This window comes from Anser cygnoides, chromosome 9 (assembly GCF_040182565.1).
Source record: "Anser cygnoides isolate HZ-2024a breed goose chromosome 9, Taihu_goose_T2T_genome, whole genome shotgun sequence".
Classification (NCBI taxonomy): domain Eukaryota; kingdom Metazoa; phylum Chordata; class Aves; order Anseriformes; family Anatidae; genus Anser; species Anser cygnoides.
Genome location: NC_089881.1, coordinates 25,215,913 through 25,242,500, shown reverse-complemented (window position 1 = coordinate 25,242,500; position 26,588 = coordinate 25,215,913). Strand labels below are relative to the sequence as shown.

The 26,588-nt window shown below is 43.6% G+C and overlaps 1 protein-coding gene and 1 long non-coding RNA gene across 3 annotated transcripts in view; one reads left to right on the top strand and one right to left on the bottom strand.

Moving 5' to 3' along the window:
• The window catches only part of RSRC1 (arginine and serine rich coiled-coil 1), a 145,182-nt gene extending 120,949 nt beyond the window's left edge, over nt 1-24,233 (top strand). For both annotated transcript variants that reach the window (XM_067002661.1, XM_048059362.2), the window contains exons 8-10: nt 20,107-20,213; nt 21,151-21,297; nt 22,531-24,233. In XM_067002661.1, coding sequence (XP_066858762.1) covers nt 20,107-20,213; nt 21,151-21,297; nt 22,531-22,623 — 347 coding nt within the window. In that variant the 3' untranslated portion in view covers nt 22,624-24,233. The remainder of the gene's footprint in view (nt 1-20,106; nt 20,214-21,150; nt 21,298-22,530) is intronic.
• On the bottom strand, nt 23,106-24,903 carry LOC136791474 (uncharacterized). Its single transcript, XR_010833665.1, has 3 exons — nt 24,765-24,903; nt 24,371-24,429; nt 23,106-23,244 (listed from the first exon to the last, which is right to left on the bottom strand). It is a non-coding gene; the product is annotated as an uncharacterized lncRNA (long non-coding RNA).
• Nucleotides 24,904-26,588: the final 1,685 nt, after the last annotated feature.

Sequence of the window (26,588 nt, the reverse complement as noted above, 5' to 3'; positions counted from 1 at the left end):
CTCTTTCCCTGTGTTTGAGCACAACAAGTTGAACTTCAAGGCAAAGACAGAAAATTTAATTTAGCATCTGTGATGCCTTCATCTCTGCCCATCTCTCCTACACCTTCCAGGTTCCAGAGTCTGATTCTGTTTCCACGCAGTCTGGGTCTAAACTCCCACTACATTGCCATTTTTTTTTTTATTTTTTTTTAAGAATCACACCACTTTCCCAGTAATGAATTTCCTGTTGTCCTGCTTGAACACCCTAATTTTCCATGCCTCCCCAGAAACAAACAAGTGGTCTCAAACAGCTAACCTCTGCTAGCATTTCTTTCCCTGAATTGCCATTTCATATCTTAGTCTGAGCTACTGCAGTTTTTAGGCCTTGCTCCAAAGACTCTGAATTTTAGGGAAGTCTTTTACATATTTATTTGATTTTGGAATAGGTCATTAGCAAGATTTTTGGGGGAGGAAGGTATATCCTACCTGTTTGCATGTTGCCACCTCTTCTTGAGTACCAACTTCAGGTGCTGTTGCTTTGGTTACAATTAAACTCCCATTTTCTTCCTTAGGTATTTTTTCTTTAGGTGGAACTCGAGCCTCAATAATTTCTGAAAGCAATTTAAGGCTTATTTGCACTTCAGATACTTCTTTAAATCCTCATGTGTGAATGAGAAAATTAAGTATATTTTGCAGGTCTGATTCAGTTGGTTGCTGTCCTACAGGATTTATACGTTTTTATGTGATTTCCCACCCACTGTTTCTAGATTTAGATGCCTTTAATAAGCTCCAAATTGTGGGACTTGCAGCGAAGTATGCTGAATGTATTTCAAAACTCTAATGTAATCTTTATTAAAAATTCATGCAATTGATTCCCTTCATCTGTTGTTTGTTTTCCAGAAAATAGTTGAAATTCTTGTTTTGCATTACGAGGTTAATCTAAGGGAACTAGCACTAAGGGAACTGCTTAGAAAACAAGCTAGAAATCCCCAAGTTCACCCAGCTGACAGAGGATGAAATGGGCACCTTTGCTTCTTCAGTTTAGCCGTGTGCTGGCACGCTTTTACCAGCGGTGTGCGATGGAGCTTTATTCGGTGCTAACCGCTGTCCACCCGTCAGGCTCAAATTCGGAGGACTGGTTAATCCAGCAGGAAGCTTTCGCTCATATCAGGTTCCCAGTAATTACAGGCTTATTTTGTTCCTGACAAAGTTGTTGCTGCTGGCCCTGCACAGTTTTAGGTGTAATATTCAGGTCTCACTGAGCATCTTGTACCTAGAGCCCCCGCTGTGCTTGACAAAAATGAAAAATAGGACATAATTATCTTTGAAAAATTTGAACTAATCAATTGCATTTCTTTCTCTGTTTGAAAGAGGTTGGAGGTGTTCACATTTAATAAACTTTTAGTTTAATGATGTTTAAAAAACAGTGAGATGGATGCTAAGCTTTTTTTCACTTCAAAGAGTATTAGGCAATCATTACATCTGAAGGGAACGTTTTCTTTTATGTTAATTTTCTAATTATGTTATCTGGGATACTCTGTGAGAACGTATTATAGACACATCGATGCTCCTGCCCGTTACACCTAACTGGGACAAATGCTGGTGCACACCCAAAGCAGCATCGCCACCTCCGCGCCAGCCAGTTCACCCACCCGGGACGGAGATACGGGGCTGCAGACCCCTCTGGGAGCTGGGCTTCCTGGGCAGGGGGGCTACAGATTAAAGCGAAGTTGGGAGCAATTTAGTATCTCAAGTAAAACTTGCTAACATCATAGGTTCGTGGACAACCGCAGCTTCAAAGCAGAAGGCTTCTTCCTGCTGCTTGTCCTGCAAGAGTTGCACGCGCTGTAGGTGGCTCGATCCCTTTGAAGTCTATATTTTTTTTACTTAAGCTACACCAGGAGTGTATTAAGCTCTCCGTATAGCTCTTTAAGTAGACACTTAGGTATGAAAGAGGTCTTTTTGTCTGTAGGATGCTGATGAATCCAGAAAAAAAGTCCCACATTTGCAATGATGGTGCTTCAGATCTGTGCTGCCCTGACGCAGCCGAGCATTATAGCTCCTCTCATACTTCGTGGCTATCTAACAGAGCATCCAAACCACTTGTTTATATACATGTAATAAGATTTGGACATGATTTATGGTGATTTTCCATAGGGAGTACACACCAAACTGCCATGCCGTGTCTTTAAAAAGATTCCCTTGCTCTGAAGAGGCTTCATAGCATGCATTTTATATATATGTGCGAGTTATGTATGTATAAATGAAGACCTGTAAAAATCTGTATGAATTATCTAGCCTATCAAAATGGAAAAAACAAACAAAAAACCACCTATGTGTTCCCATACACCGCTCTCCCTGCATCTAGTGGCTCGCTGATGTTTGCTCCCCTCTTTTTTTAGGAGCAAAGGACCGCTCCTAAGATGAGGGCTGGAAGCGGGCGTTTTGCTCTGTTCTCTAACAGCCTTCGCGCTGCATCTTGCCGCTTCCATCTGTCGTGCGTAGGCTTTCGGTAGCTTTCTAGGAGGATTAGGTGGAGCAAGATTATATGAATGTCATTTTAGCAAATTGGTTAGTAATCTAGGAACTCAGATTAATGAACTGTTCTCGTGTTCCTGTGTGGTTGCGTTCTTGCGGGAGAAGTCTCTGTCTTGTGATGGCTCCAGATGGCTCAAAGTTCAAGTGATCTCTCTTCCTACTTGTCTGCAAGATGGTACTTGAAATCTTTGTAATTCCCCTTCTGATCATTTAAATGGGCTGTGAATGAGCGGAACTCATCTTTTCTGCCACGGCGCTTATGGAGGATAGAGGTAGAAGTTCCTTCAGATTTTTTTGCTTCTCATAACTTCTTCCTAAGCTGTTCTTTTTGGAGTATGGGCTAATTCAAGAGGTTGCCAGTAAGCTCTTGCAGAAGTTGTGGGTCCCCATTGATCTTGCAAGGCACTAAAGCTGTGTTACGTTGGGGGGAGCTGTCCTTCGGTCCGCTGCTCGCTGCTGAATTGCTGAACTTTGCTGAGGAGCACCAGACCGCACGGCCAGCTTTAAATTCTTCCTCACAGACAACCGGAATCCAGCAGTACGGTTCCTAAGGAAAGGATGAGTTATGTGCAGAGCAGCGAGTTTTACAGATCAGATTTCCTTGAAGCTTTTCGGCGCTCTGAGTACCGTGCCGGGTCCGTTCGGGATGGAGGTGGCAGCCCACGCGGTGCTGCGAAGCTTTGGTCTGCCTCGGGGAAGGGGAGAGCGATTACTAAACTGTGTTTATCTCGACCCACGCATTTTTTTTGCATCTTTTCTTCCTTTTCTGTCCCGTCCCCCTGGGGCTGAGCGCCAGAGCCGCCGGCCGGGGCCAGCCCCCCGCAGCCATCTGCCTTCTGCGTGCGCGGCCGTGGGGAGGGCTCGTTCGCCACGCGCAGGAGACGTTCAAAAAGCAAGCGGCTATGACAGACGATCCTATAACCATCCATCTGGGACTGATCTGTGGTTGATTATGAGATTAGAATGTGTAACCAGGAGAACGCAGCCGTCTAAGGCCCCTTGCCTTAGGTGACCCCCGTACCGAGCTGCGTGGCTGTTGCACAGTGTAAATTCCCCTGCTGCTGCGTTCGGGCTGGAACATTTCCGGGCTGCATACAGGAATGTATTTCATATCGTAGTGATGAAGGTAGTGTTTTAGCAGATACCTAATGTTCTTGATCCGGGGATCTCTACCAAGTCTCTCAAAATGAAGTTACAAGCTCTGCGGAGTTAAAGCTTTGTGTATGCTTTGAGACTTCACGCAGGACCAGTTTCCCGAGGAAGAATCGCGTTATCCCCACTCGCTGACCCAGACGCAGTCAGCATCCTGACCAAACTGATGTTACTCACCTAGAGGTATAGACAGCTGCAAAAACAAAGCATCCTTCCCAGGTTCCAGACATCTCAGTTCAGCTTTGAGTCCACATGGTAATGTCTCTTTGGAACTGGAAAAGCTACTTGGTAAAGTATGGTAGTTTATCTTAAAATAACTCAAGCTGGCTTTTCTGGTTCTGAGGAAAAAAAAAAAATCATTTTTGAAACCCTTAGCTCTCAGGGTTTCAAAGGCAATTCTGAAAATTTCAACTTCGCAGAACAGTATCTATCAGGAAGGAAAGTTTAAAAGTCTTCCACGCAATTTTCCATGTAAGTTTGGATTTACGTCCAAAGGAAGCTCAGGAAAATCACCCTTCTTTCGATTCGTGGCTATAGTTAATTTCATTCAAAATCAAAATGTTCTCATTGTTTATTTTGGTTTAGTTTGGGACTCCGAGATGCTAAGAGGAATTGATTTTTGCTCCCCCTTAGAGAACATGTGTATGATACTGTGGAATAAATGGGAGATGGAGAAGTGGGATAGCCGGGGCCTTTTGTCTGGGCAGGGAAGGGAAGGAAAGGGGCGCTTGGAGTTTGGGATAAGAAGGGGGGCGCAATCGGTGGAAGTCAGGCGGTGTCGGGATTCATAGCAAAGCCCAACCAGGGCAGGAGGTGAAGTTGGAAGGGAGCTGACTCGCGGCAGAACCACAGACCTGCACCGGTGTGTGCTCACAGGCACTTGGGGGTTGGTGAGAGCACGAGCAGGGAGGATGCGCCTCGTCTGTCAGTCTGTCCTTCGGGGAGGCCTCACTTCTAAACCATTCAGTTTGCCAGCAAAATAGGGCAGCGTGTGCCCCTTCACAGCACGGCAGCCGGGAGGGGCTGAGCTTAAAACCAAACCAGGAGATTCGCTGCAGAAGAGTGGGAGACAGCCTGCCGGCTGGAGGCCGAGCGGCCCGGCGGCTCGGCCCTGGTGAGGTGACTTGGGCTGCCCTTGGACACGTTAGCAGGCTGTGTTTTGGAAAATACGTATGTGGTTTTTCCTTATATCCCGTTGTGAGGAACTCATATGCTAGCAATTGTTTTGCCTACAGGAATTTTAAAGGGTGAGAATAGAAAGGCGAAGGAAAAAATTGTTGGTTAGCAAATTAGAAACAATGGTAAGTTACAGCAAAAGCAGGAGGAAAGCTGCTTTTCAATTTATTAATAAGTGTCGTAAAAAGCGTCCTGTGGAAAAAGTTCTGCAGAGAACAATTATGTGTATTTTTGATCGTGGGATTTTTCCTAAATTAGCTTCTATTGAGTAAGTGGGGAAAAAAAGTGAAAAATTATTTCACGTTGATTTTTGAATACACGCAGTGGTTTTATTTTGTGCTCGATTGACCATAGTGTTTCCCTGCCTGCCCTCCCAACCCTTTTAGCTGAAATTTTAATAATAAATTGTATAAACCCTGCAAGGAATGCCCAGTTGTAAAAGTCACCCTGCGTTCTGGCAGGCGCTGCCTGGTGATCCTTACTCTGTCTGCTCATATTCAAGCACGAGCACTTGCCTCGGATTGCCATCGATTCGTCACCAAAGCGTGGTGAACCATTTTCAAAGGTCTTAAAAAAAAAAAAAAAAAAATAGAAAGAAATCAAAATTACTAATTCTTCTAATTATTGCGTCCTGGTATTCAGCGTGTTGCATTGTGAAGTGCAGCTCTCCAAGCTGGGAGCGAGGACCCGCAGCACGACCGGACCCGGTGCGAGGGAAGCGCGGAGCGGCAGCGCGGCAAACCCAGCGTGCCACCGAGCAGCGGGTCCTCAGCTCGTCGCCACCAGGCGTTCGTCCCCCGCCCCATCGCGAGGGTGTCTTAACATTACTTTTATTGTAATGTTATTGCCGAATCAGGTGTGAGATTAGATGTTGGATGTTACATGTAATCTGCTCAGAAATCAAATTATTTGACCTCCAAGCCCACCAGTACACCCTCCTGCTGGTTTGCTGTTAAATATGCAGCGTTTTCCTGTCATGAATACAAATAGAGGACAAATTAGAATCTACAGACAGCTGACCTGAGCTCCAGATTAGAGACTAGGGGCTTGTGCTGTTTTAAATGTTTTAATTACCATAGTCCCTATAGCCAGTTGAAGGACACACACAAAAATCATTTTATTTTTTTTTTTGTGACAAAAAAGCGAAGAAAGAAAGAAAAAGGCTCCCTCCTTCTCATTTGAATTTTTCAGTTTGATTACATTTGCACTTCCATTGGCTCTATGCTAATTTGCTGCATGAAATTAGGTCTATTAATAAAGAATGCACTAGTTTAGCAAGAGTATTTTCAATGGAGGTCTTTTTCTACTTTGTTTTTGTTTACTTGCTTCCATTTGGGGCTGCCTGAAAATGACATCAGAATCTGGAGGGAATTTTCCTGCCAACCTTTATTTAACTCCAGGCCTGGCAAGGCAAATTCAGAGTAGCTGACGTGTGTAATAGCAGCCGTGGAGATAATGCGTGCAGCGTGCTGCGAAATAAAAATGTGTCCCCCTTCAATAGTCACCCAAGAACGCTGGACTGCATTACTGCAAGGTTTTTGGATCGTCTGTCCTAGCGTATCGTGCATAATAATCCTATAATTTTTTTAATTTAAAATACAAGTTGTCGTGAAACACGGGTTCCGCAGTTGCACGGAGAGGCAGAACCGGGGACCCTGCGAGGCAGCCGCCGCTCACAGCAGTACGTTGTCCGTAGTGGGGAGGCACAGATGGAGGGGTTGTGGTGGATAACAAGGCGAAGAAGTTTTTTTAGAATGCAACTAAATAAGGTTCGTTCTTTTTGAACCAATCAATAAATAAATCAATGTGGCTGTGGTGCTTGCACCGGGCGGATATTATCCCCATGCCTTCATTCTCAGATTTGCATTTTTTGTTTCTCATGTGTGTTGGCCCAACGCTGAATTGATTAGTTATGCCTAGCTAGTAAGCAGTGAAACATTTTTATATACTCTAGGGAAATAAATTTGGCAGAAAATCAGCATGAGTAGATTTAATTATCACTCTGAGACCTTTTCCTTTTCTGGCTTAGTGATCCTGAAACTCTGTGTGTTTCACTGAAATCTGTGTGGACGCTAAGCTTCGCTTCCCAATTTGTTCCTCCACGCAATGATAAGCCAAGCAATTACTGGTTTATTGATTTTTCATCATGGCAAATTTAAAGTTGATTTTTTCCTGAAAAGGCAGGGGTGATTAAGTGTTTCCCCTCGGTTTAGTACAAGAGAGCTATGTGGCAGAATCTAATATCCTGAGGTCAACCTCTGCAGGCAGATAATACGGTGTCTTGGCCACGTGTTAAGGAGAGAAATCAGGGCTACAAATGTGATAGGATATATGTGGAGACAGTTTAATTTGCTCCATTTATATGAACAAGTCATGTGGCACATGCTTGGAAAACATCATTTTGAATAGGCTTGGAAATGAAGCCCACGTGGGTAGGAGGAATGAGGAAATGCAAACAAGAGAAGCATTAAAGCACTTAGTGTTAGAAGAAAATTGACTTTTAAACAGAAATAAAACAAACCTTCAATGCTTAATTCAAAGATTTTACTGAAATTTTTGTGTTACTGTAGTGTCACCTATACTGCAGGTTGACTCTCGCATTAAAAAATAAGTTAAACTGTTCGAGTCCGAAAAAGGTGGGGTTTGTATCTGAAGGATTCTCGTAGCAATCCTGGTATGGAATGGCACCGAACATTTTATGGCTTTCTTGGAACATGTGGATTAATGGGATTTAAATCAGAATGAGAAAATTGTGCTTCATGCAACAGACTCAGTGCGTTACCCTAGCCTAAATGGACTTGTAGAGTAGTGTGTTTTATGGATTGAGATAAACGTGTATTTATCTGTGCATGCGGTAGGTTGGTTTAAAATAACTTTTCTCCTATCTTTATATTCTAGATCGAGTAATTATCTAAATCTAATTCAGAATATTTTAAAAAGAATGCTAACTTGCATGTACTTAAGGAGGTGTTTTGATCAGTTTGGGAAGAACCTCAACACTTTCCCAACTCTCTTCTGGCATTTAACTCAAAGCTGTGGAGGACAGCACCAGTAGCAGGTTGCAATGAAGGCGTGGTAGAGAAAAGAAAGTAGTAGAGTTTTAACAAATCAACGTAAAACGTGTGAAATGTGGCTTATATAAATGTGATGGGCCCAAGCTATAGTATTTGAATCCGGATTTGCAGTGCCTCAAAGTCTGTATTTGGTTTGCCTGAAGCTTTATCATTAAATCAGTCTGGATTCGCGTCCTGAATCAACCCCATTCGTTCCATAGCCTCAGACTGCGCTTTTGATTGGGAAGTCTCGTGCTCAGCTAGTCTCAGTAGTAGTGTTAGAAATGCAGAAGTGCCTGCACACAACTCGCTTTTTACTAGATGGTGTGAATGGAGTGCTCTTTTACTAGGTAGGACAGTTTAATTGCATACTGAAGGCATCAGACATTTGCTTCCGCTGTGCCTTCTGTGTACGTGTGCTGCCTGGTATCTCGCCAGCGTGATGCAATTAGCGCTATCCTTTCAGCTCCCACCGGCTTGCCGAACTCTTCAGTGGCAACAAACTGAGATCAGAATTTCCTACCAAAAGTCCTCCCTCGAAAGCTTGATCTGCAGGGAGTGCTCCCCTCTGCCTAACGCACGGGCTGAATTCACCCAGCGCCTCCACCGAAATGGGTACCGGGGAGGCTGAGGACATAAAGCCCGCGTGGATTCTCAGGGATTTGGGGACACTAAAGAAAAAATGTTGTGTACAAGAAAGCCTGGAGCACTGAACTATTAGAATATTATTTAATTTTAAATTCTGCACATATTCCAACCTACAAGCTCTAATTTTTATACCTCCCTTTAACCTGTTGGACAAGAGTTTTCGCAGAACGAATCTAACTGGCAGGGTAGTGTGTCCACGGCAAAGCCACACATGGCACACACCATTTTACTTAACACTTCCTTCAGTAAAAGTTGAAAGGCTGTACCTTGGTATAATTGATAGGAAAACCACCGGCTGAATCTGCTACAAAAGGATTTGATTGCATGAGGTCAGGCCGTGTAGCTGCAATAAGTTAAAGTGCTTTACTCAACGATACAGAAATATATTGGGATGCCCTTAAGTTCATTAGGTATTGCCTTAGGTCATAGCTTACATTCAGTAAATTTTATCCAAGTTCATTTTTCTGGCAGTGACCTGAACTCAGTCTGTTGAGTCCCCAAGTTATTTAGTACAGATACCGTGAACGAAATGCAGCGCCTGCTTTCATCCGCATGCCGAAACGCTCCGTGGTCGTCGCCCCGCGCTGGGTGCCTCGGGCCGGGAGGTGCCCCCGTCTGCGAGGAACTGTTGGACTCCCTCACACCGCATAGCTGCAGGAGGTCGCAGGGTGAGATTCTGCAAAATGAACGATTGAAACGCTTGCAAACATTGTTTTATTCCCACGGTGAAATTTCATCCTGTCTTATCACAACTGTAATTTCAAGTCCTTCCAGATTTGCCTTCGTAATGGCAGATTTTGAGCAAAGCGCAGGTCTCTGCAGCTCCACCCTTCGCGTCCCTTGGGTGCGGATGTTGCTTCATTAGGCTGACACAAACACCTGGTGTTGCGCTGCCGGTCTCGGGAGGCAGTTTCAGCATCTGGCACGCACTGTGATCTTTTTTTATGTGTGTTTAATCTTTTTATTGACGTTTTATAATTAAAAGTAAGCAGAAACAAATCAAGGATAATATAAAAAAATGTGAAGTTTTGTGCAGTTGCGGTGGCAAAGGACAGCATATTAGGAAAAGCATCTAAATAGTAGTTAATAACGCAAAGGATAAAATTGCTGTGTGAACCTTGGCGTCCTTATCGGCCGTCTTCCACAGCGCAGCTGATCACCAGCACTGGGGTCGATGCACCCCTGAAGATAATGGCTTCTTCACTAATCAATCCCGGGGTTTCTATTAAAGCTTCTGTAATTAATAACCACTTTGGAATGTGTTTCTTAAATTCGGGGCTGCTTTGTGCCTGTCCTTCGTGCAGAAGGTGGTGGCCTCCTGCGGCTTCCCGTCTCGTGCCCCCCTTGGCCGTGCGCCCCCGCAGGTGCCAAGGCTGTGCCCAGCTGCGTCCCAGGTCCCCTGGCAGCCGTGGGGGCCTCTCCCCACCCCATCCCAAGCACATGGGCACGGTTCTGCTTCGTGCCGTGGTGGGGCAGTCGGGCAGTGCCCAGCGGGGAGGTTTGGGGGAGCTAGAGCAACGCCAGGGGGTGGCAGTGTAGGGCCTCCTTGGCTCCCGACGCCCTGATTCAGCGGGGCGTGACGAGCCCTTGGCCTAGAAAGTGAGTTCATGTCTTCGTACCACCAACACAGTTCCCTAAAGAGCAGGTAGGATGTTTGGTTGAGTAATGGTCATCGTTCATGTTGTGCAGGTGGTGCAAATTATTAGTGATATGGTAAGGTAAACGTATGGGAAATTATTGCCTGTTTGGCCATGCAGGAAAGCAGGACTCCGCGCTGGCAGCTCCCCCACGTCTTCCCCTTGCCTAACTCGGGTGAATGCCCAAGTTCAGCGAGCTCCTTTTAAAATCGCCCTGAAACGATGGGTTTTCAAATGGCACCGTGGCCTTTTGTGAAAAACCGTGGGATCTGATGGGTTTACACAACTGCGGTTTGATTCTAGGAAAAGACAGAAGCACGGCTACTGGTCACGTAGCGCACAGCTCCTAGCATCAGTCAGGCTTGTGCCCACCTGCAGGCAACTACACTTGGTGGAGGGAACTGACGCTGCTTGAAATATTGCCGCGCTTTTTCAGTGTTATGAGCGTTCATTCTTCACCTGGGAAAGAGGAATGTTTTATTTTAATCCTTGAGTTTGCATATGAATAGTCTGAGATTTGGCTTTATTGCGTGCATTAGCTGAAAACCCATGGAGCAGAAAAGCAACGCACAGAGCCTGTGGATAGTTAGAGGGAAATTGCAATGCGCCCTTATTTGAGGGAAAAGTAGATTAAAAATAACTACTTCCCTTATATCATCTGTGGAAGTGTCTTGTTTTGCTTCTGTATTAAAATACAAAGCAGCATTTATCTGTTTTTGTACACAGTTATGGAGGGAAGAAATCAGATAAATTTGCCTTTGGAATGAAGCCCATTAATACAGGGGATCCTTTAAGAGAGACGGAGTATCAACAAGGTGTGCAGAAATATTAAAAATATTTTGCAGCTGGTATTTGAAACGTTTTATTTTAGCAAGGACTGTGGGTATAATTAAAGTTTTATTATCACACCCGGGAGGATCAAGCCCTACATAGGTAGGTAATGCAGGTTCAAAGCTAAAACCTCACCTGACAAAGTTATTTTCCCTTCCCTCCTATCCCCCAAAAGAAAAATGCTCCTTACTATGGGCATGTACTATATCATCAGCATCGTGTTAAAAACGCCTCTTTCAAATCTGTTCCAAATCCTTTCGAAGGCGTGCTTTAGATCAACCAGTTAGCACCTCAGTTCTGTTCCATGCTGTCTTTGAGAAGGTGCTGGAGGGTGACGCACACGTACACAGTTGCAGAGGACCAGCAATATTCCGATTTTAACTGCTTCTATTCTAAAAGTGAGAATACAGATAAACTCATGTTCTGTCTCACAGGGCAATTTATGACTTTTTTTTACAAATTAAAAGTCTTGAAATTGTCTTCAAAATTTAAGACAGATGAAAAATAAGCATTGTGCCTGTATTTCATTAATGTTGCGTATTTTACCGTCGTCTTCATGGCCTTTCTTTGTGCTAAAGGATAAGTCTGAGACAAGCATCAGTTAAGGTAATGGGACTGTAAAGCAATCACGTAATTAGTTATCTGACTTCAATCATTTAAAAAAATTTATAGCTATATATTGAAAAGCTGCGTCTAGAAGGGAAAATAAACAAGGGTGTGTGAGACGGAGCGGGGGGAGCCCTGGCAAAACCGCCGGCAGCTCCCGTCCTGCCGAGCCAGAAGGGCAGCCCCAGACCCCCAAAAGCCCTCACGGTGGGGACCGCAGCGGGGTGTCCCCCGAAAAGCAAAAAGGGCGGTGGGACATGAGGGCACCAATGCCGTCATCTGCCCCTCCTCTGGGTTATGCATTTGTTTTGCAGAGGGAGAGAGAGAATCCTGCTGAAGGGGAAGCTGAAGTGCGTATTTGTACCGCTTCTTTTTAGATTCCAGCATTATTTAAAAATAAATAAACAGAGCTCGGAGGTAGGCGGGGGGGTTGTGAGCTGCTGGTTTCCAGCTGGTAGCAGACACCAGCAGCCAGGGGACGGGTAAGTACCGCTGCACCGTGCACGTGGTTCGTCTCTGCGTTGTTCAGAGAGGTTGGTTTTGCAGCGGTCCCTTTTGAGGAGCTGGCATCTCGAGATCGCTGCTCCATGGCGCAGAATTCCCTGCCTTGGGGTGCCAAGGGATCAGCATACTTCTGGGAGCTTCCCTCTATTTACTTATTTCCCCGTGCAAGAACCAGAATTCTCCAGAAACGTAAGGCATCTCTGTTCATCCATTAAATATTTCTCTTAAATCCTGAGGTTTGGTCTTTAAATTTCCATTAATTTGCACTGTTTGGTCTGTTGAGGTTTTCATTTGTCAAAATTGTTAGCTCTTGGGTATTAGTTACGCAAATATTGATGTGCAGCTTTGGCCTGTTGGCTATCAATTGAAATCAGAAAATCAATGGACTTAATAGCTGCTCATTACGCAGTTGATGCATTTGCAAGGCTGAGCCGGGTATTGTCAGCGAACAATCAATTCAGTCAGAAACTATTACATGATCACTGCCAGAAACGGTTTCATGGTGTTTTGGTGTGTTTAGAGTTGACCTTAGCTTCCGCAGCGCTCGAGACACAAAATAACCCCCCTGGGGGGTCCTGGGGAGCAGCACGGGTGTGCCAGCGGGGGCTCCACAGGGGACCCCCGGGGACCCACAGCGGGGAGAAGGCGAAGGCAAAACCATTTTTTCGGTCTCATGTTTATGGTCGCGTACGGCAGCGCTGCCTTGGCTGCCCATTTCAAGAAGCGACTGTAACGCAGTGCGTGGCGCTGGGCCTCGGAGGCTCGAGGCTCGCATGCCAGAGGACAGGCGTTCCTTCCTTCTTTGCACCTTTGGGAAATCACAGCCGAAAAATTGTCGGCGTGTTAAAGGGATGCTTCCTAAACGCTGTGGGTCGTTTCAGATCGCGCAGCCATCCTGGCGAGTTAGATATAAGGAAGGCACCTCGTAATTAAACCTTGTGAAATAGTGAAAAAGCAGGAGGAGTCAAGTATATCAGTAATATACCATAGCTGTGGTCTAACTTTCTGTCAAAATGTGTTCTTAGACAAGTAATGAATATGTTGTTCAGCTGAGGAATGGCCCTGTGGATTCTAAATGAATTACTTATTTGCAGCCAGAAAAAACTTACCTTTGTGATTTGAACTGCAGAAACACACGCATTTGGTCGAAGTTCCCATGCAAGTCCTCACACCGAATTGAAAAGAAATCCATCAGCTCAAAGCACCAAGCATCTGCGTTATCTGCCAGTTGTTAGTTTTAAGTCTACACCACTGTTCTCCAAAACAATTGCTAGAAAGTCGTGTCATTCATTTTAAGCAGGTATTTTTCCCAACTGGAAATAGATTATTAAGGGTTATATAAAGTAATGGGTTATTAAAGTCAAAGAAAAATCCAGACACTCGGTAAACACGTAGGATGAGTGAAGTACAGACTAAATTAATGATACTTAAGATGACATACATAATTATAAGAGAAAGGTCAGGGTAGGTGGCAGTTTTCCCAAGTATATAGAGTGTCAGAAAAATCCCCCAAGTATATATTTTAATTGAGTTATGTTTTCTTTCCTTCACGTTGAGGCATTAAGGTATTACCCCATTGCTGGGTCTGCGCTCCTAGAATTTACCATGGCAAAATTCCCAGATCTACATTTTGACAGTAAAACCACATCACGCGTAGGCTCCTTCCAGGAGTGAAATACAACCTTGTATTTGCCTCCAAATCATCGCCGTCATTTTTTGTTTTTAACAAAAATAGATTTAATACACAGGAAAACAGATTTGACAAGAGTGAAGAGGAATCGGAAGCTATTTAAGACGTGTGAGAGACCTGTGAGAAGCGTAAGAAGCCAGCAGCTCCGACACGAACAGAAAACTGCGGCAAAGAGCGCGTGAACCGCAAGCAGACGGCGTGGCGCGAGGAGCCGGGTTGGTCTCAGAGGCGCCGTGAGCCCCCCGCAGCGCAGCACCGGCGCTCCTCTGCTCCGCTCCAGCGTCGTGCCCAGGTCCGGCACCTCCGGCGGGGCCGGGGCCAGGCTGCGGGTGGAAACCCTTGCGGCAGCAGCCAGCCACGCGCCCTCCTCTTAAAGAGTTACGCTTACTGAAAAGGAAAACAGAACAGAAAAAAATGGCACAGTGCGGTCAGCCGCTCGGGCTTGGTTTTCCTGGACAGTCTGGCGTGAAGCTTTTGCGCCAGCAGAAGCAGAAAGCTGGAGGAGCTGGAGGGACGTTTCACCCAGCCTCAACCAGCGCCAAGGCCTTGTCCGCCAAGAGGGGAGCCCTCAGGGGCTCCTCGTACCGGCACATGGGGAAACTTGCCTCGCTACACATACTCCCCAGAGGAGGCAGGTATTAGAATTGTTTTCTCCAATAACAATTGTAAGAAAGTGGGTTTTTTTTTCATTTTCTTTTAGCCTTTGATTTGCCGCCAGCCGCCGTCCCACGTGCGCTTTGCTGCTCCCGCTGTGTTGAGGAGGAAGCGCTCGGGGCGTGTGTGCGCAGCTAAAGCACACCTCTGCGCTGAGGGCAATCGAGCACGTGGAAATCAAGGAAAAAAAACACAGAATTAAGCATTATGACTTTTAAGTCCATAATTGCAAATTATCCACTGGATTTCTCCCTCAGTCAGTGTTGCTTCCTCTTGGACAGTTCAGTTAGTAGGAACTATCAATTATTTTACAGTCTCGTTACTCAATAGGCAGATCCGTACTTTATTTCACTGTAGCTATTCAAACCTCATCTTAAAAACAGCATTAGGAATTTGTTCACAGGCTGTTCTGGGGGCTCACCACTACAGGATCTGCGTGTTCAAGCTGTTGATGTTTCATCTTGCGACGGCCCTGCGAGGTGAGCGAGCTTTATTCCTTCAGGGATTTTAAGAAGAGAGCAGAGACAGCAGCATAGCAGGGCGTCAGGTTTGGAGAGCTTTAAAGGCAGAGCGTGCCGTCTTTCCTCACCGTCATCTGCAGCAGCTGCATTTCAAGTAAAGTCCGAGGGGTTTAGCTCGTGGGCGTGCTTTGGACGTGACTGTGCAAAGGCTGGGTACAGGAGCTGGGAAAAGCTTAAGCCCACCTCAGAGTTCGGGCAGAAAAGTAAGACGTCTCGGTAAAGCAGGAGCAAACGGGATCATTTCCAAATGTACTGATTTGCCTAAACAAAGGTGGATTTTGACTCGGAGGACAAAAGCATTCTTGGCACGTGGCCAATGGGTTGAAGAAGCAGGTTCGAGCCTTTTTCCCCCTGAAAAAAAAAGGCACGAATTAAGGAGCCTGTGAAGTTAGGGGAGACTGCGTCTTGGCTAAATTCATCAGGAATTGGATCCATTTGTATGAACCACAGCCCCTTCTGTGGAGCCTTTTACCTTCTGTTAAAAGATGTTGTTTTGTTGATCTCCATGACTGTGCCACTGTTACACGTGTACTTACCACGTGTCAAATGCACATTTATTTGGACAGCCAGAATGAGTCCATGGGATAAGTGTGAGGCTTAGCTGAGAATGCATTTTCTCATTTATGCTGGCTGATGCCTCAGTGTGGTGGGATTTTGAATACATGCGCCTAGCACCAGTCAAACATGACATATGTTTAGTTGGCATGAACGGCGTTGTTTCGTGTACCAACTAAAGGCCTGGCCCAGTGAAGAGCTGGAAAAGTAATTTGAGAAAAAAATACAATTTTTGCTCAGCTATTTTTCATTTAGCCACTTAAATTGTGTTCGGTGTTTGAGGGTAACCAGAGGTGGTTCTTGCTACTGTGCATTTCCCCTGATGTGTTACTGAGAATCAATATATGGACTGGAATAAAAGCCTGGAAGTCACTGCTATTGACACCAGCATCATCGTGGCACCGTGTGTCAACGTGCAGTGCTGTGGAATTGTTAAAATACGCATATTTCATAGCTTCTCTGTAAAGCCTCCGCAGACGGTACCGCACGCTGCAGCGTGCAGGAGAAAGAAATCACGGGGCGTGTGCAGTCGCCCGTCCTCAGCTTTCAGCACGACTTTCTGAAGAGCAGACAAAGAGAGGTCCATGAAAAACCCCGCGAGGGGGCACGGGCCCAGCGCTGCTGTCCTGCGTGTGCAGCCGTGTGCCTCGCCACGGCCCACGGCCAGGTACTCGTCCCGTTCCCTGCAGGTCTCTCATGCACCCGTCTTTTTCCGCGCGCCCAGCGCACAGGACCAGAACGGGACCGACTTCGATTCTGCTGGTTCTGTGCGGCTGCATCCCTGCCTGCGACGGGGTGTGGCTGGGCCTGGAAATACTTTTATTTATCCGAATGTGTCCGAGAGACGTGTGTAAGCTCAATATAGACAAATTGTTACATATTCAATGTATATGCAATATATCCACTCGTTAGTTTGTACATACAATACAGAGGTTATTTGGGATACAGATATATAAAAGATAGAAGAACCCAGTAATTGCCTTTAAGATCAGAGCACAAAGCATTACCTTGGATTTTACAAGGCCAGCGAGCAACAAAAGAGCAGTAATTTATGAGCTCAGCGTAAAAGAATAGCATAATTGCATTAAAAATTAATGCTAATGAACACTAAAATGGGGAAGGTGGTTATGATGAAAGTTTGTATTCATCTTCCCTGGTTTGAATGATGGCTGGTGGCTTGATTAATGGCTTAATTTCTATCAATTAGCGGGGAAAAATCTCCTACGAGACAAGGGTAAATTGAGCATTGAATTACATATCTTGCTTTTGTGTGCGGAGAAAAAAGAGCAGCGTACCCCTGCTATTAGCCACAGTGACAAATGCGGTGTGCCCTGCGACGTCGGCAGGCCCTGCGCAGGCTGCAGCGCGGGGCTGGGCTCGGGGCAGCCCCGGCTGCCTGCGCCCTCGCGTAGCTGCTGCTCACCGGCGCGGCACGAAGCATCCACCGCGTTCAGCGCCGTGTCCTAGCGCTCTGCGAGCCGACTTTGGCTTGCTCCTCGGTATTTGTAAATGCCCTGAAAGGCTGCGGGGTGTGAGCGGACGTGGGGAATGGCACATGTGGAAAACCCGCAGGGGTGAATTTAGCACGGGTGCAGAAAGCCGGCTGTTCGTAGCTGCCTCTTCTGGACTTCAGAGCTCAGTTGCGAAAGTTTCCCCATTTGATTTGATTTGAGCCCTGCTATGTCTGTTCTGCTAAAGAAAGGATGTTACTGTGCAGACTTGTTTTAAAATACCACAAAGGGTAGATTATATGGCTATAGCATATTTAAGCAGTGGATCGTAGGCGTGAGAGTACTTGCAGCTGAATTACAGCTGAAGCAGTACGCATGCAGTAGGATCAAGATTCTGCGGTATCACCTAAGGGCACCCAAAGTAATGCCAGGTGAAATGTAAAATAATTTCCTCTTCAGCCGATTTGTCTGTTTGTGCTTTCTTCTTTTTATCCTCAGCTCATAAGCAAAAGAGCAGAAAAAATAGCAATTTGTTCTGCAACTATTTCCAAAGATTTCACTTAATGTGTATTATATTTTCAGTGGGTCAGCTAAATTAGCCAAGTATACCCCTTTAAATGAAATTAGTTAAATATGAAGAAACATATATTCTGAGGAACATCTTAGGTTTATTTTGACGTTGCCTTGATTCTTAGGGAGTTTTCGTCAAGCAGGTCTAGCTTAGGTAAAGGGATCGGTTCATTTTCCTAGTCAGGGCTATAGATTAAAAATGAATCCAGTGAGCGTTTTACATTTGCACCTAAATGTCATACAAGAAATATATAAAATAGATTTTTATTTGATTTAAAACAGTTTAATGGGTCACTGACAAGATGCCAGGTGCTTCTGTTCCAAAACCTGTTAAATTCATAGCAGGATTCATCAGCGGTTTTGTCTTTAGGAATAAGCAAACAAATGGGAATGTGTCCGGTGGAGCTTGCAGGCAAGTTGCTTCTTCCTTTATCTGATTCCCTGGCGTTTCTAATTACTGCATGTATAAAATTTGGGGATAGCATCTCAGGGATTCATCCGACAGAGGTATGCATTTTGTTTCTAAAGGGACATTTCAAATCACTGCTAACACGGACTAACCCAACATGAGACAGCAGCCCCAGAAATCCCGTGTGTGTTCGCACCCACCCCTCGCGGGAAGCGTAAAACACCAAACTGCCGCCAGTGCCCGACGTTAAATCCTCTGTGGCTCGGGCAGCCGAGGCGCAGGGATCCGGAGATTCCTCTAACATTAGGTTAGGTGAAGGCTCCGTAGCAGAGCCGGCTTTATGGTGGGAGGCAAAAAGAGCGATAACGGCCACCGGCGCCCGCATGGCGCTGGGCAGGGCCGTCCGCTGCCCCCGCTGCTCCCGGTGCCGTGCGTCGCGGCGCTCTGCGCGGCGTGCTGTCAGCGGGCCCCGGCTGCTGCCATTGATCATCGTTCTTGCTGCTGCTGGGATGGCCTATTTATAAAAAATGGCCTCAACAATCCCTAACGCGATATTTAGCTTGTTTTTTTCACGGTAACACAGTAAAAAGACTTGCTGGGCAATGAGTTAGTATTGATTTATTTTTTTTTTGTCTGTAGCCTCTTAGCTTTCTGACTCCATTATTTTTGATTTTACTATGAAATACATATCCTTTCCACTGACATCTGACAAACAACATATGGAAGTCATTTTATCTACCAATAATGCGTTTGTCAAAAATATCATGCGCTAATGGGTTCTGCTTCCTCCAGTCCATTTTCCCCAAGTTAATGTCACTGATGTAATTCTAAACATTTAGTGATTTTTGCCCCCTTAATAATTTGTCATTCCTATAGGTTTGGGTAAGAGTCGCATAGGATACTGTAGCAGGCTGGGAACTGGCCGTAGGTTGTGCGTAATAACGCGCTGAGCAACTGGTTTTAAATCTGCATTCACTGGCTTATCTCTGATCCTCGGTTTCAGTCCTGTGGCTACCAGGACGCTCACCATTCCTTTCGTACCCTCAGACCAGGTGTACCCAAGAGCTCGAGGAATTACGATTTCCTCTCTCTAGGAGGGCATTGGTATATTTGGTTTTGTACTTCCCATGGGATCTTTAGAAATCTTTTTTAGAAAAGAAGTCCTTAGCACCAAGCCAACAGAACTTTTAAACACAAGCTTAATTGTAAGCAAGCAATTTTTTCCTTTTTAACCCAAAAGAATTACGCTTAAGTACGAACTCAAGCTTTGCTGTAGCACAGCTGCTGGGCTGAGCTTTGCCAAAGCTGGAGCTTTTTGGAGGCTTCCTGCAAGTTGTATCTCTTTGTCTGCCTCACCTGTGCTATAGTGCGCTTCACAGAGACTGCCCACTGCCGCCCGACACTCCGCCTCGACCGTCTCAGGGCGGCCCCAACATACGGGTGCAGAAAGCATCTGGCGTTCAGAAGTAAATAAGCTGGAGATAAACCGGTTAACGTTGTAAGCGGGAGCATGCAGTTAGAAGAATGAATTCCAGATTTGCTTGTCACTGCAGTTAGACACAGAAGTTGGTAACGAAGATTAACTGAGCTCTGAATCTGAAGAAGCAGAAAATGAAACCGGCAGTAAAGCAAACACTTTTTTGTCGGCTGTACTGCAATGAACAAGCCGTACAGAACTCATGATGTAGCTTGTCATGAGAACAGGGGTGGTGGCACGTCTCTGGGCATCCACAGCCAAAGCAAAATTCACCTTGGTACAAGGAGAAGTAGTTTTACTACTGCACGCAGACTGGACTCCACCGTGTTGGTTGTTCTGGCCACGATCCCGTACCTTCTCTGGGAAATTCCCATGCCATAAATCTCGCAGTTGTCCTGCAAGGACTTCTCCAGCGATTTCTTAAGTTAACATCTGGAATGGTGTCGCCTTCAACGGTAACGGCCCACTCACTGTTGTTATTTTTACTAAAGGAGAATGATTTTTTGTGTGACAGAATATTTTAGGCTGCATTGCAAGTTGTTTTTTTCTTTTCCTGGTATGCACTGCAGTAAGATATATTCAAGACATTGCTTAGACACGGCTTTTATCCTAGGCTTACAGTAATGTGTACTGACATTGCACCTTCTTTTTGTAGACCAAGCCACCCTAGTAGAGCAAGTGAAACGAGTGAAAGAAATTGAAGCTATTGAAAGTGACTCCTTTGTTCCACAGACATTCAGATCAAGTAAAGAAGTCAAAAAGGTAAGTTTTCAATATCCTTTCTTGGTGCATAATCCTTTCAGAGTCAGGTGGAATCTACGCTATGAATACAGTTTCCACTGATGAAAGAGCATCGATGTTGACAACCCTAAGTCCCACCACTGGAGTCAGAGTTTGGACAGCGACTCTCTCGTGTTCTTGTGTGGTGCGCAAGGAAGAACACATCTAAGTGTTTAACAGTTTCGGTGAAGTCCACTGGTTTGATTGTACATTGTAACTAGGCTGCACAACTCCGGTTTTTAAAAATTATTTTTAAGTCATATCAAGTCATGAAGATTTTTTTAAGGCAAAGCAGAAGGATTAAAATCCAAAAGTAATCAGACACTTACATTGCAATTAAGGGTAGAGATCAGTGTTTTTAATTCTGCTGAACTGAAAACAGAGTTCAAGACCATTTTTACTCCCTGAAATGAAATGGCTTCATTTTCAGACAGCTTTCCAAAAACCTAATGTGAGACATCCAGGCTTCAGAACTCTGCCTGCATTTTGGCTGCCAAGTTTTCTAGGGAACTCAGGCACTTTTGTCTTTGGCAGTATGTAAGCAAAGTGTTGGTTCAGTTTTTCCACCTGACAGCAAAGGATTTTGAATCATCACTGTATGTTTCCCCAACATGCAGTTTATTGTTTTTCCAGAAGTATCTGAGAAGTTCATGCAGCTTCTTCAGAAGGCGATCCAAAAAATAAAACAAAGCTACAGTTCTGCAAACTCTCTCCTTGCCTCTGGCAGTACTTCTTCCTCTCCGTGTGTTCGGTCCGGAGGTGTTAGTCCATGCCCAGTCGGTTCCTGCTAAGCACGCTGAGAAGTATTCGCATGAGGATCCTTTTGTGGGCATTCAAAGAAAGCTGAATGCTTGGTTAAGATCCTGTCATGGTTGGGAGTTTGAGGATAAAATACTCAGATGTGTTTCTTTCTTTTTAGTCAATAGAGCCTACTGAACTAAAACACGAACCTGTAACAATAGGAGCGGGAACTGTTGAAGCATCTGCTCCCGAAAAAGAAACAGCACCTGCCAATATTCCTACTGCCATCAAATACCAGGACGATAATTCCTTAGCACATCCAAATGTAAGTGTGTCAATATTGACGTTATCTGTAGAACAACGCAGCCTGTTCAATGAGAGCAGGTTCACACGACCTAACAACAGTTTTGCCCATCAAATAATCTGTGGTCTGGAGACTGTTTACTAATGGGCCGCTCACTGGCTCAAAAAGGATTACTTTCCTTGCATAATCCAGCAGAGGAAAATGACAAGAGGAGGTTCACCAGCTTCTTGGCTAAAAGCCATGTGAATGCAAGTGAAACATCTTTTTGTCTTTTTTCTTTTAATTAGAAAAAAAAAAAGAAGACTTTTCCCTTGCATTTTAACTGATACGTATTTTAACAGACATTGCTGCTAAGTCCTGTTACTGATTGAGTCACACTGACCTGGACAGTAAAACAAGTGCTTGGCAATAGAAATGCAAGAACACATACTTAGGGATTTAGGAAAGTTAGTTAGGAAAACTAAGCAGTGAAAACCTGTATGAACGTTTTAAGATTTTTTTAGAGGGAATTGTGTTGAGAAGCTATCTGAGCATTGTAAAAAAAATTAAAAAAAAAGTTCTAAGTTTTATTTTCAGCTATACAATGGGAAAAATATACAATCAATCACACTCATTCATCCAGTCAAAACACCAAGTTCTGTTAAAAAATGATGCAGTTTTTGAGTTACAAACACATTTTATAACCAAGTAGCTCACTTGTTGACTGTAGGGGAATTTTAAATCCTTTCCATGTCCATAAAAATTCAGGAAAATTGGTTTTGGTTTGTCCATTTGGAAAGCTGATAGAAGACTCAGAACTTACCCATTTTACCAAATCCCAAAGCTTTAACTACCTGATAGAGTTAATAATATTATATTATTGGAGCTAAACTTATGCAAATTCCTTTGTGAACACTTTTAATTGGAAATACGAGTATTTATTTATTTATTTTTAAGAATTAGCAGGTTAAAAATGACTTGCAGTAACTAAACTAATGCAAGTTTTTAATACTGGATATGGCTAACTATGATGCAAGACCTACACAAATCAACAAACTCACTGTTTCAGAGGGAGACAATGTAGAATATCTTGGCTTTCGAATTATTGGAGTCTCAACCTTTACTACTGTGTTTATTTCACTATTTTAACACCCACGTGCAGCTGAGCTTCTGTTCTTAGCAGTGAAATAGTCAGTATGTATTTCAACACACTATAACAAACAGAAAGTTTAACGACTTTTGACTACTTTTCTTCTTCCCCCCTTCTCCTCTCAGCTGTTTATCGAGAAGGCAGAAGCAGAAGAGAAGTGGTTTCAGAGGCTGATGGCACTTCGGCAGGAAAGGCTGATGGGCAGTCCGGTGGCCTGAGCAAACTCCTTTGACCATCGTATACAAGTTCTCGATGAATGCTAAGAAATTCTACCATTAAATGTTTTATTTTTCTCTTTTGAGGGGATTTTAATACTTAGTATGAGACGTACAGAGAATAAATATTTCATCCGAATAAACAAGAGTGTTCTATCCTCAGTTTTTTCCCCTAACTCATTGCTGGGTTACTTGTAGCGCTGAGAAGGGAAGGCTATCGGAGCAGTGTAATTTGCTTTTTCTGTACTGGATTCCTCTTGGGTGCAGACTTGACAGCCCAAGGAGACGTAGTTTTATACCTCCCAATCCCCCCAAATATATAACCGTGTAGCAGTTTAAAGATAAATGAAAAAAATAAGACTGTCAAAGAAAGTTCAGATTTACCAGTGCGCAGACAGCAGGAGTACAAATGATACCGCCCTGGGCCGTTAGATCTTTTGCAGCCGAAGAAGGATTCAGGGCAAATTATGCTGCTGTTATCTCGTCTTGCTTCCGCTTTGCGTTACGGGAGCAGCTTTTGAATCCTGAACATCTGTGGACGGTCTCCTCGCTGAGGGGTTGTTCTGAATTGATGCGCTCATCCGCCCGCTCCAGCCTTGTCCGGGGTCCTCACTTCTAGTGGTTCTGAGTGGAAAGAAATGTTTTAAATTTCCCTGAATATCTGCCCGCTGTTAGCATCCTGGAGCAGATGTAAGGAAAAACTATGTTAACCTTTTAAATAAATTTGTTACATTTTCAGCAGTTTTCAATAACTCTATTTCCTATGCAATTTTAAGTATATTAAAACGATCGATAATAAGGAAAAGACAGTCTTCTCTGAATTCTTAATGGGAAATAACATAAAGAATGTGTCTTCTGATACAGACCTTTGTCAAAAAGACTAATGAAATACCTTTTACTCTACAGACAGTTTTCAGTATATGAAGTTTCCATTTGTCCAAGTGTGACTTTAAAATAATTAGTCACATTTGACCATATCAAGCTTATCCCTCAAGTATATTTAAAAAAAAAATCTGTCCATCATCTAACTAAATACCAGAGATCAACCAAATAAAATACAAAAGTATTTCTTTTGAGGTGTCTGGTAAATCTGTGAGAAAACTATTCCATCAAGGGAAGACTAAAATAAGCCTCCAACTACTGGACATAAATATCTCATTGAATTACCTGCCTGGGCTTTCCTTTGGGAATGAAGAAATTCATAAGGCCTTTTTTTTTTTTAAGTTTACTTTTCCTTGTTTTCAGATCTGCAGTGAAAACAATCAGAGGGAAAAAGATTCTGGAAATGTACTTCGGTCGTCTTATTTTTGTTTAGATCATTGATGGAAATGTATTAAATTTGCATTCTAACATGTTTTTAATTTTTCATTGTGAACACTGTTAGTTTTACGTGGTCCTGCATTAAAATGGCTATCTGTGTTTCAAGACTATCTTGTCTGCAACAAAAAGTGGAAAAAAAGTTGTTTCTCTTGTTTCATTTCAGCATTTTCAAGTGGCAAATATCTGTCATTGTCCTGTTTTCTAATCGCTTTCTATGTTTCTTTCATAGTAAATAAAAAACTGTGTGATCCCTACATAAGGTGCAGGATTAAATTCCTCTTTTTCACACATCATGTCAGACAATTCCAGTAGTTTTATTTGATGCAAAATGATTCTTTTTATTTAATTTGCATCCCTACATGTTATTAAGAAAATTCTACAAACCAGTCAAAGTAAATAAGACTTAGTGGTAATAACAGGGTGTACGTACTATTTCTAAGCAATCGATAATTAAATTTGTCCGTGCTGAAGGAGAATTGTGAGCCAGATCTGGAAAGAAAATGGAAATAGCACTTAGATCTTCTGAAATGCCCTGAAAGGCTGAATATACAGTCCTGTACTGAGATATGCCAAACATAATTTGAGACACGGAGCAAATCCTTGTCAAGTTGATTTCTACAGTTCCAGTTGCAGACTAGCGTTCAGAATAACCAATAAAAGAACCATTCAGAATTCGGTAGTTTTAATGAAATATTTAACTTGTTTATTGCCCCAGTGTCTCTGTGGAAACAGTTCATTTAAGAAGCAGTTTCTTCTGCTTTAGGCCCTATATTCTCGCACCTTCTCCCAACTCCTATTTTGAACATAACATTACGTGTACTTACGTTTATGAAGTTGGTGGTGCTGGGAGAAGGACTTGTCAGGACTGGGTTTTTAACTTGGTACCATCTGTTACAAATTAGCAAGTGCACTATCCTTCTTGTTAGAAACCTGTGAATTCATTACAGATGCTTACAGATGCCTAAATCGAGTCGGTGATGCTCAAGTGTGCGATTAATGAAGGTAAGGTTTCACACGGAGTTGAGTAGCAATCTGAGCAATGCCAGGTGTTGCATCTTGCAGGTGAGTTGCAATCTTCTTGTGGCACCCTCATTGCCTTTGGTGAAGCTGGATGTCCAAAGCACCGATCCTTGTGACGTTCGTGGCCTTCTGCAAAATTCGTTCGCAGTGGCTCTCGGTGCTTTCCAAAGCTGAGCCTATTAAGGGGCGCTGGATCAGCACTCCGCCTTTCTGAGAACCTGCCGTTGCTGATTTTACAGCTTAACTTTCAGCAAAAATAGAAGCTGTTCCACTGAGTTTGCTCTTGCAGAGTAAAATAAAGGTTGTATAAGGCCAATCCGTGGGGTTATAAGTGTAAATGTTTACCACAGCACTCTCGATTCAAGTTGTGTAAACTCTCTATTTCCTTCTCTTGCTTTTACTTGAATAGCAAGCATCCTGTGATAAATTATTCATTTTCCTGTCAAAGGTAGACAGATATTTGAACATCAGAAATGAAGTATGGAAGAAGGCAGCAACATTACAAATAAACTTGATTCTATAACCAGCACTGCAAGACTAGAGAGAAATTAGAAAAACGTACTACTTAAAATTATTTTATAAGCTTCAGGCGCATTTTCAATGGTTGTGTCGAAATACATGTGCTCTCCACAAGTTCCACGTGTGGGGTGTGTTCACTTTAGGAAAAGACAGAACGTGTTACCTAATCAGATAGCCAGATACTAATTGTATTAACTGTGTTGTAACACGGACATGAAACTCGTATCAGTGTACACTGGTATAATTTAATAAGGCAAGAACCTCTTGCCTGTGAAGACCTTATTTCTTTGTGTCATATTTTGCCATATTTTGTCATATTTTGATTAAGAAAGGGAACAAAAGAGCTGTTTGTTAGCTGTCCAGCCAAAACATAGAACTATTAGGAGGACTGTGCAGCCCTGAGAGACAGCTGCGATAAGGTTTTGTCATTCAGGACGTGTGACAGTGTGTCTCTGATACAATTGGCTGTAACACAAAGTTCTTCATAATACCAAAGTACCTTAAATCTGACTTAGACAAATCATGTGTAGGAGTGAAAAGATAATGCTGTAACTTGATCCGTTCAGACTTCTGGTAGTCAGCAAAGACCTCTACCCCTAGAAATTACATTAGCAAACTCATTTCACTTAGCCTGCTGAACAGCCACCATCAATTAAAATCAAACTCGACTGATTTTGATTTGATAACTTTCAGGTAAAATGTTTGCTGGCCCTTTCTGATTTCGTCAGTCATCCAGCATCTCCACAACTATTTTTTTTTTATTATGATAGTTGCTTGAAAATTAGCTGCGTTTACTTTTAAATTATGGTGGTTACAATATTTTAGAAAGATTTTTTTCTACTAAAATAATGTTAGCTCCAAAACCACTGCCAGCCAGGAGATCAAATGTTGCTACTTCTGCTGCAACCTCTCAGATATGAACAGGACTGAATGATCCCGAAGGCCGTTTTGCCGTCAGTAACCCAAAACCAACCTCCTTGGTGATTATAGTTTTCCATTTGTCAAGTTACAAGAAGCAGGTTATTTTTAGTGGAGATCCTTGAACTCTAGAAACCTGTTTCAGAAAAGATCAGCTTGAACCCATGACTTAATCCACCTATGATACAAGG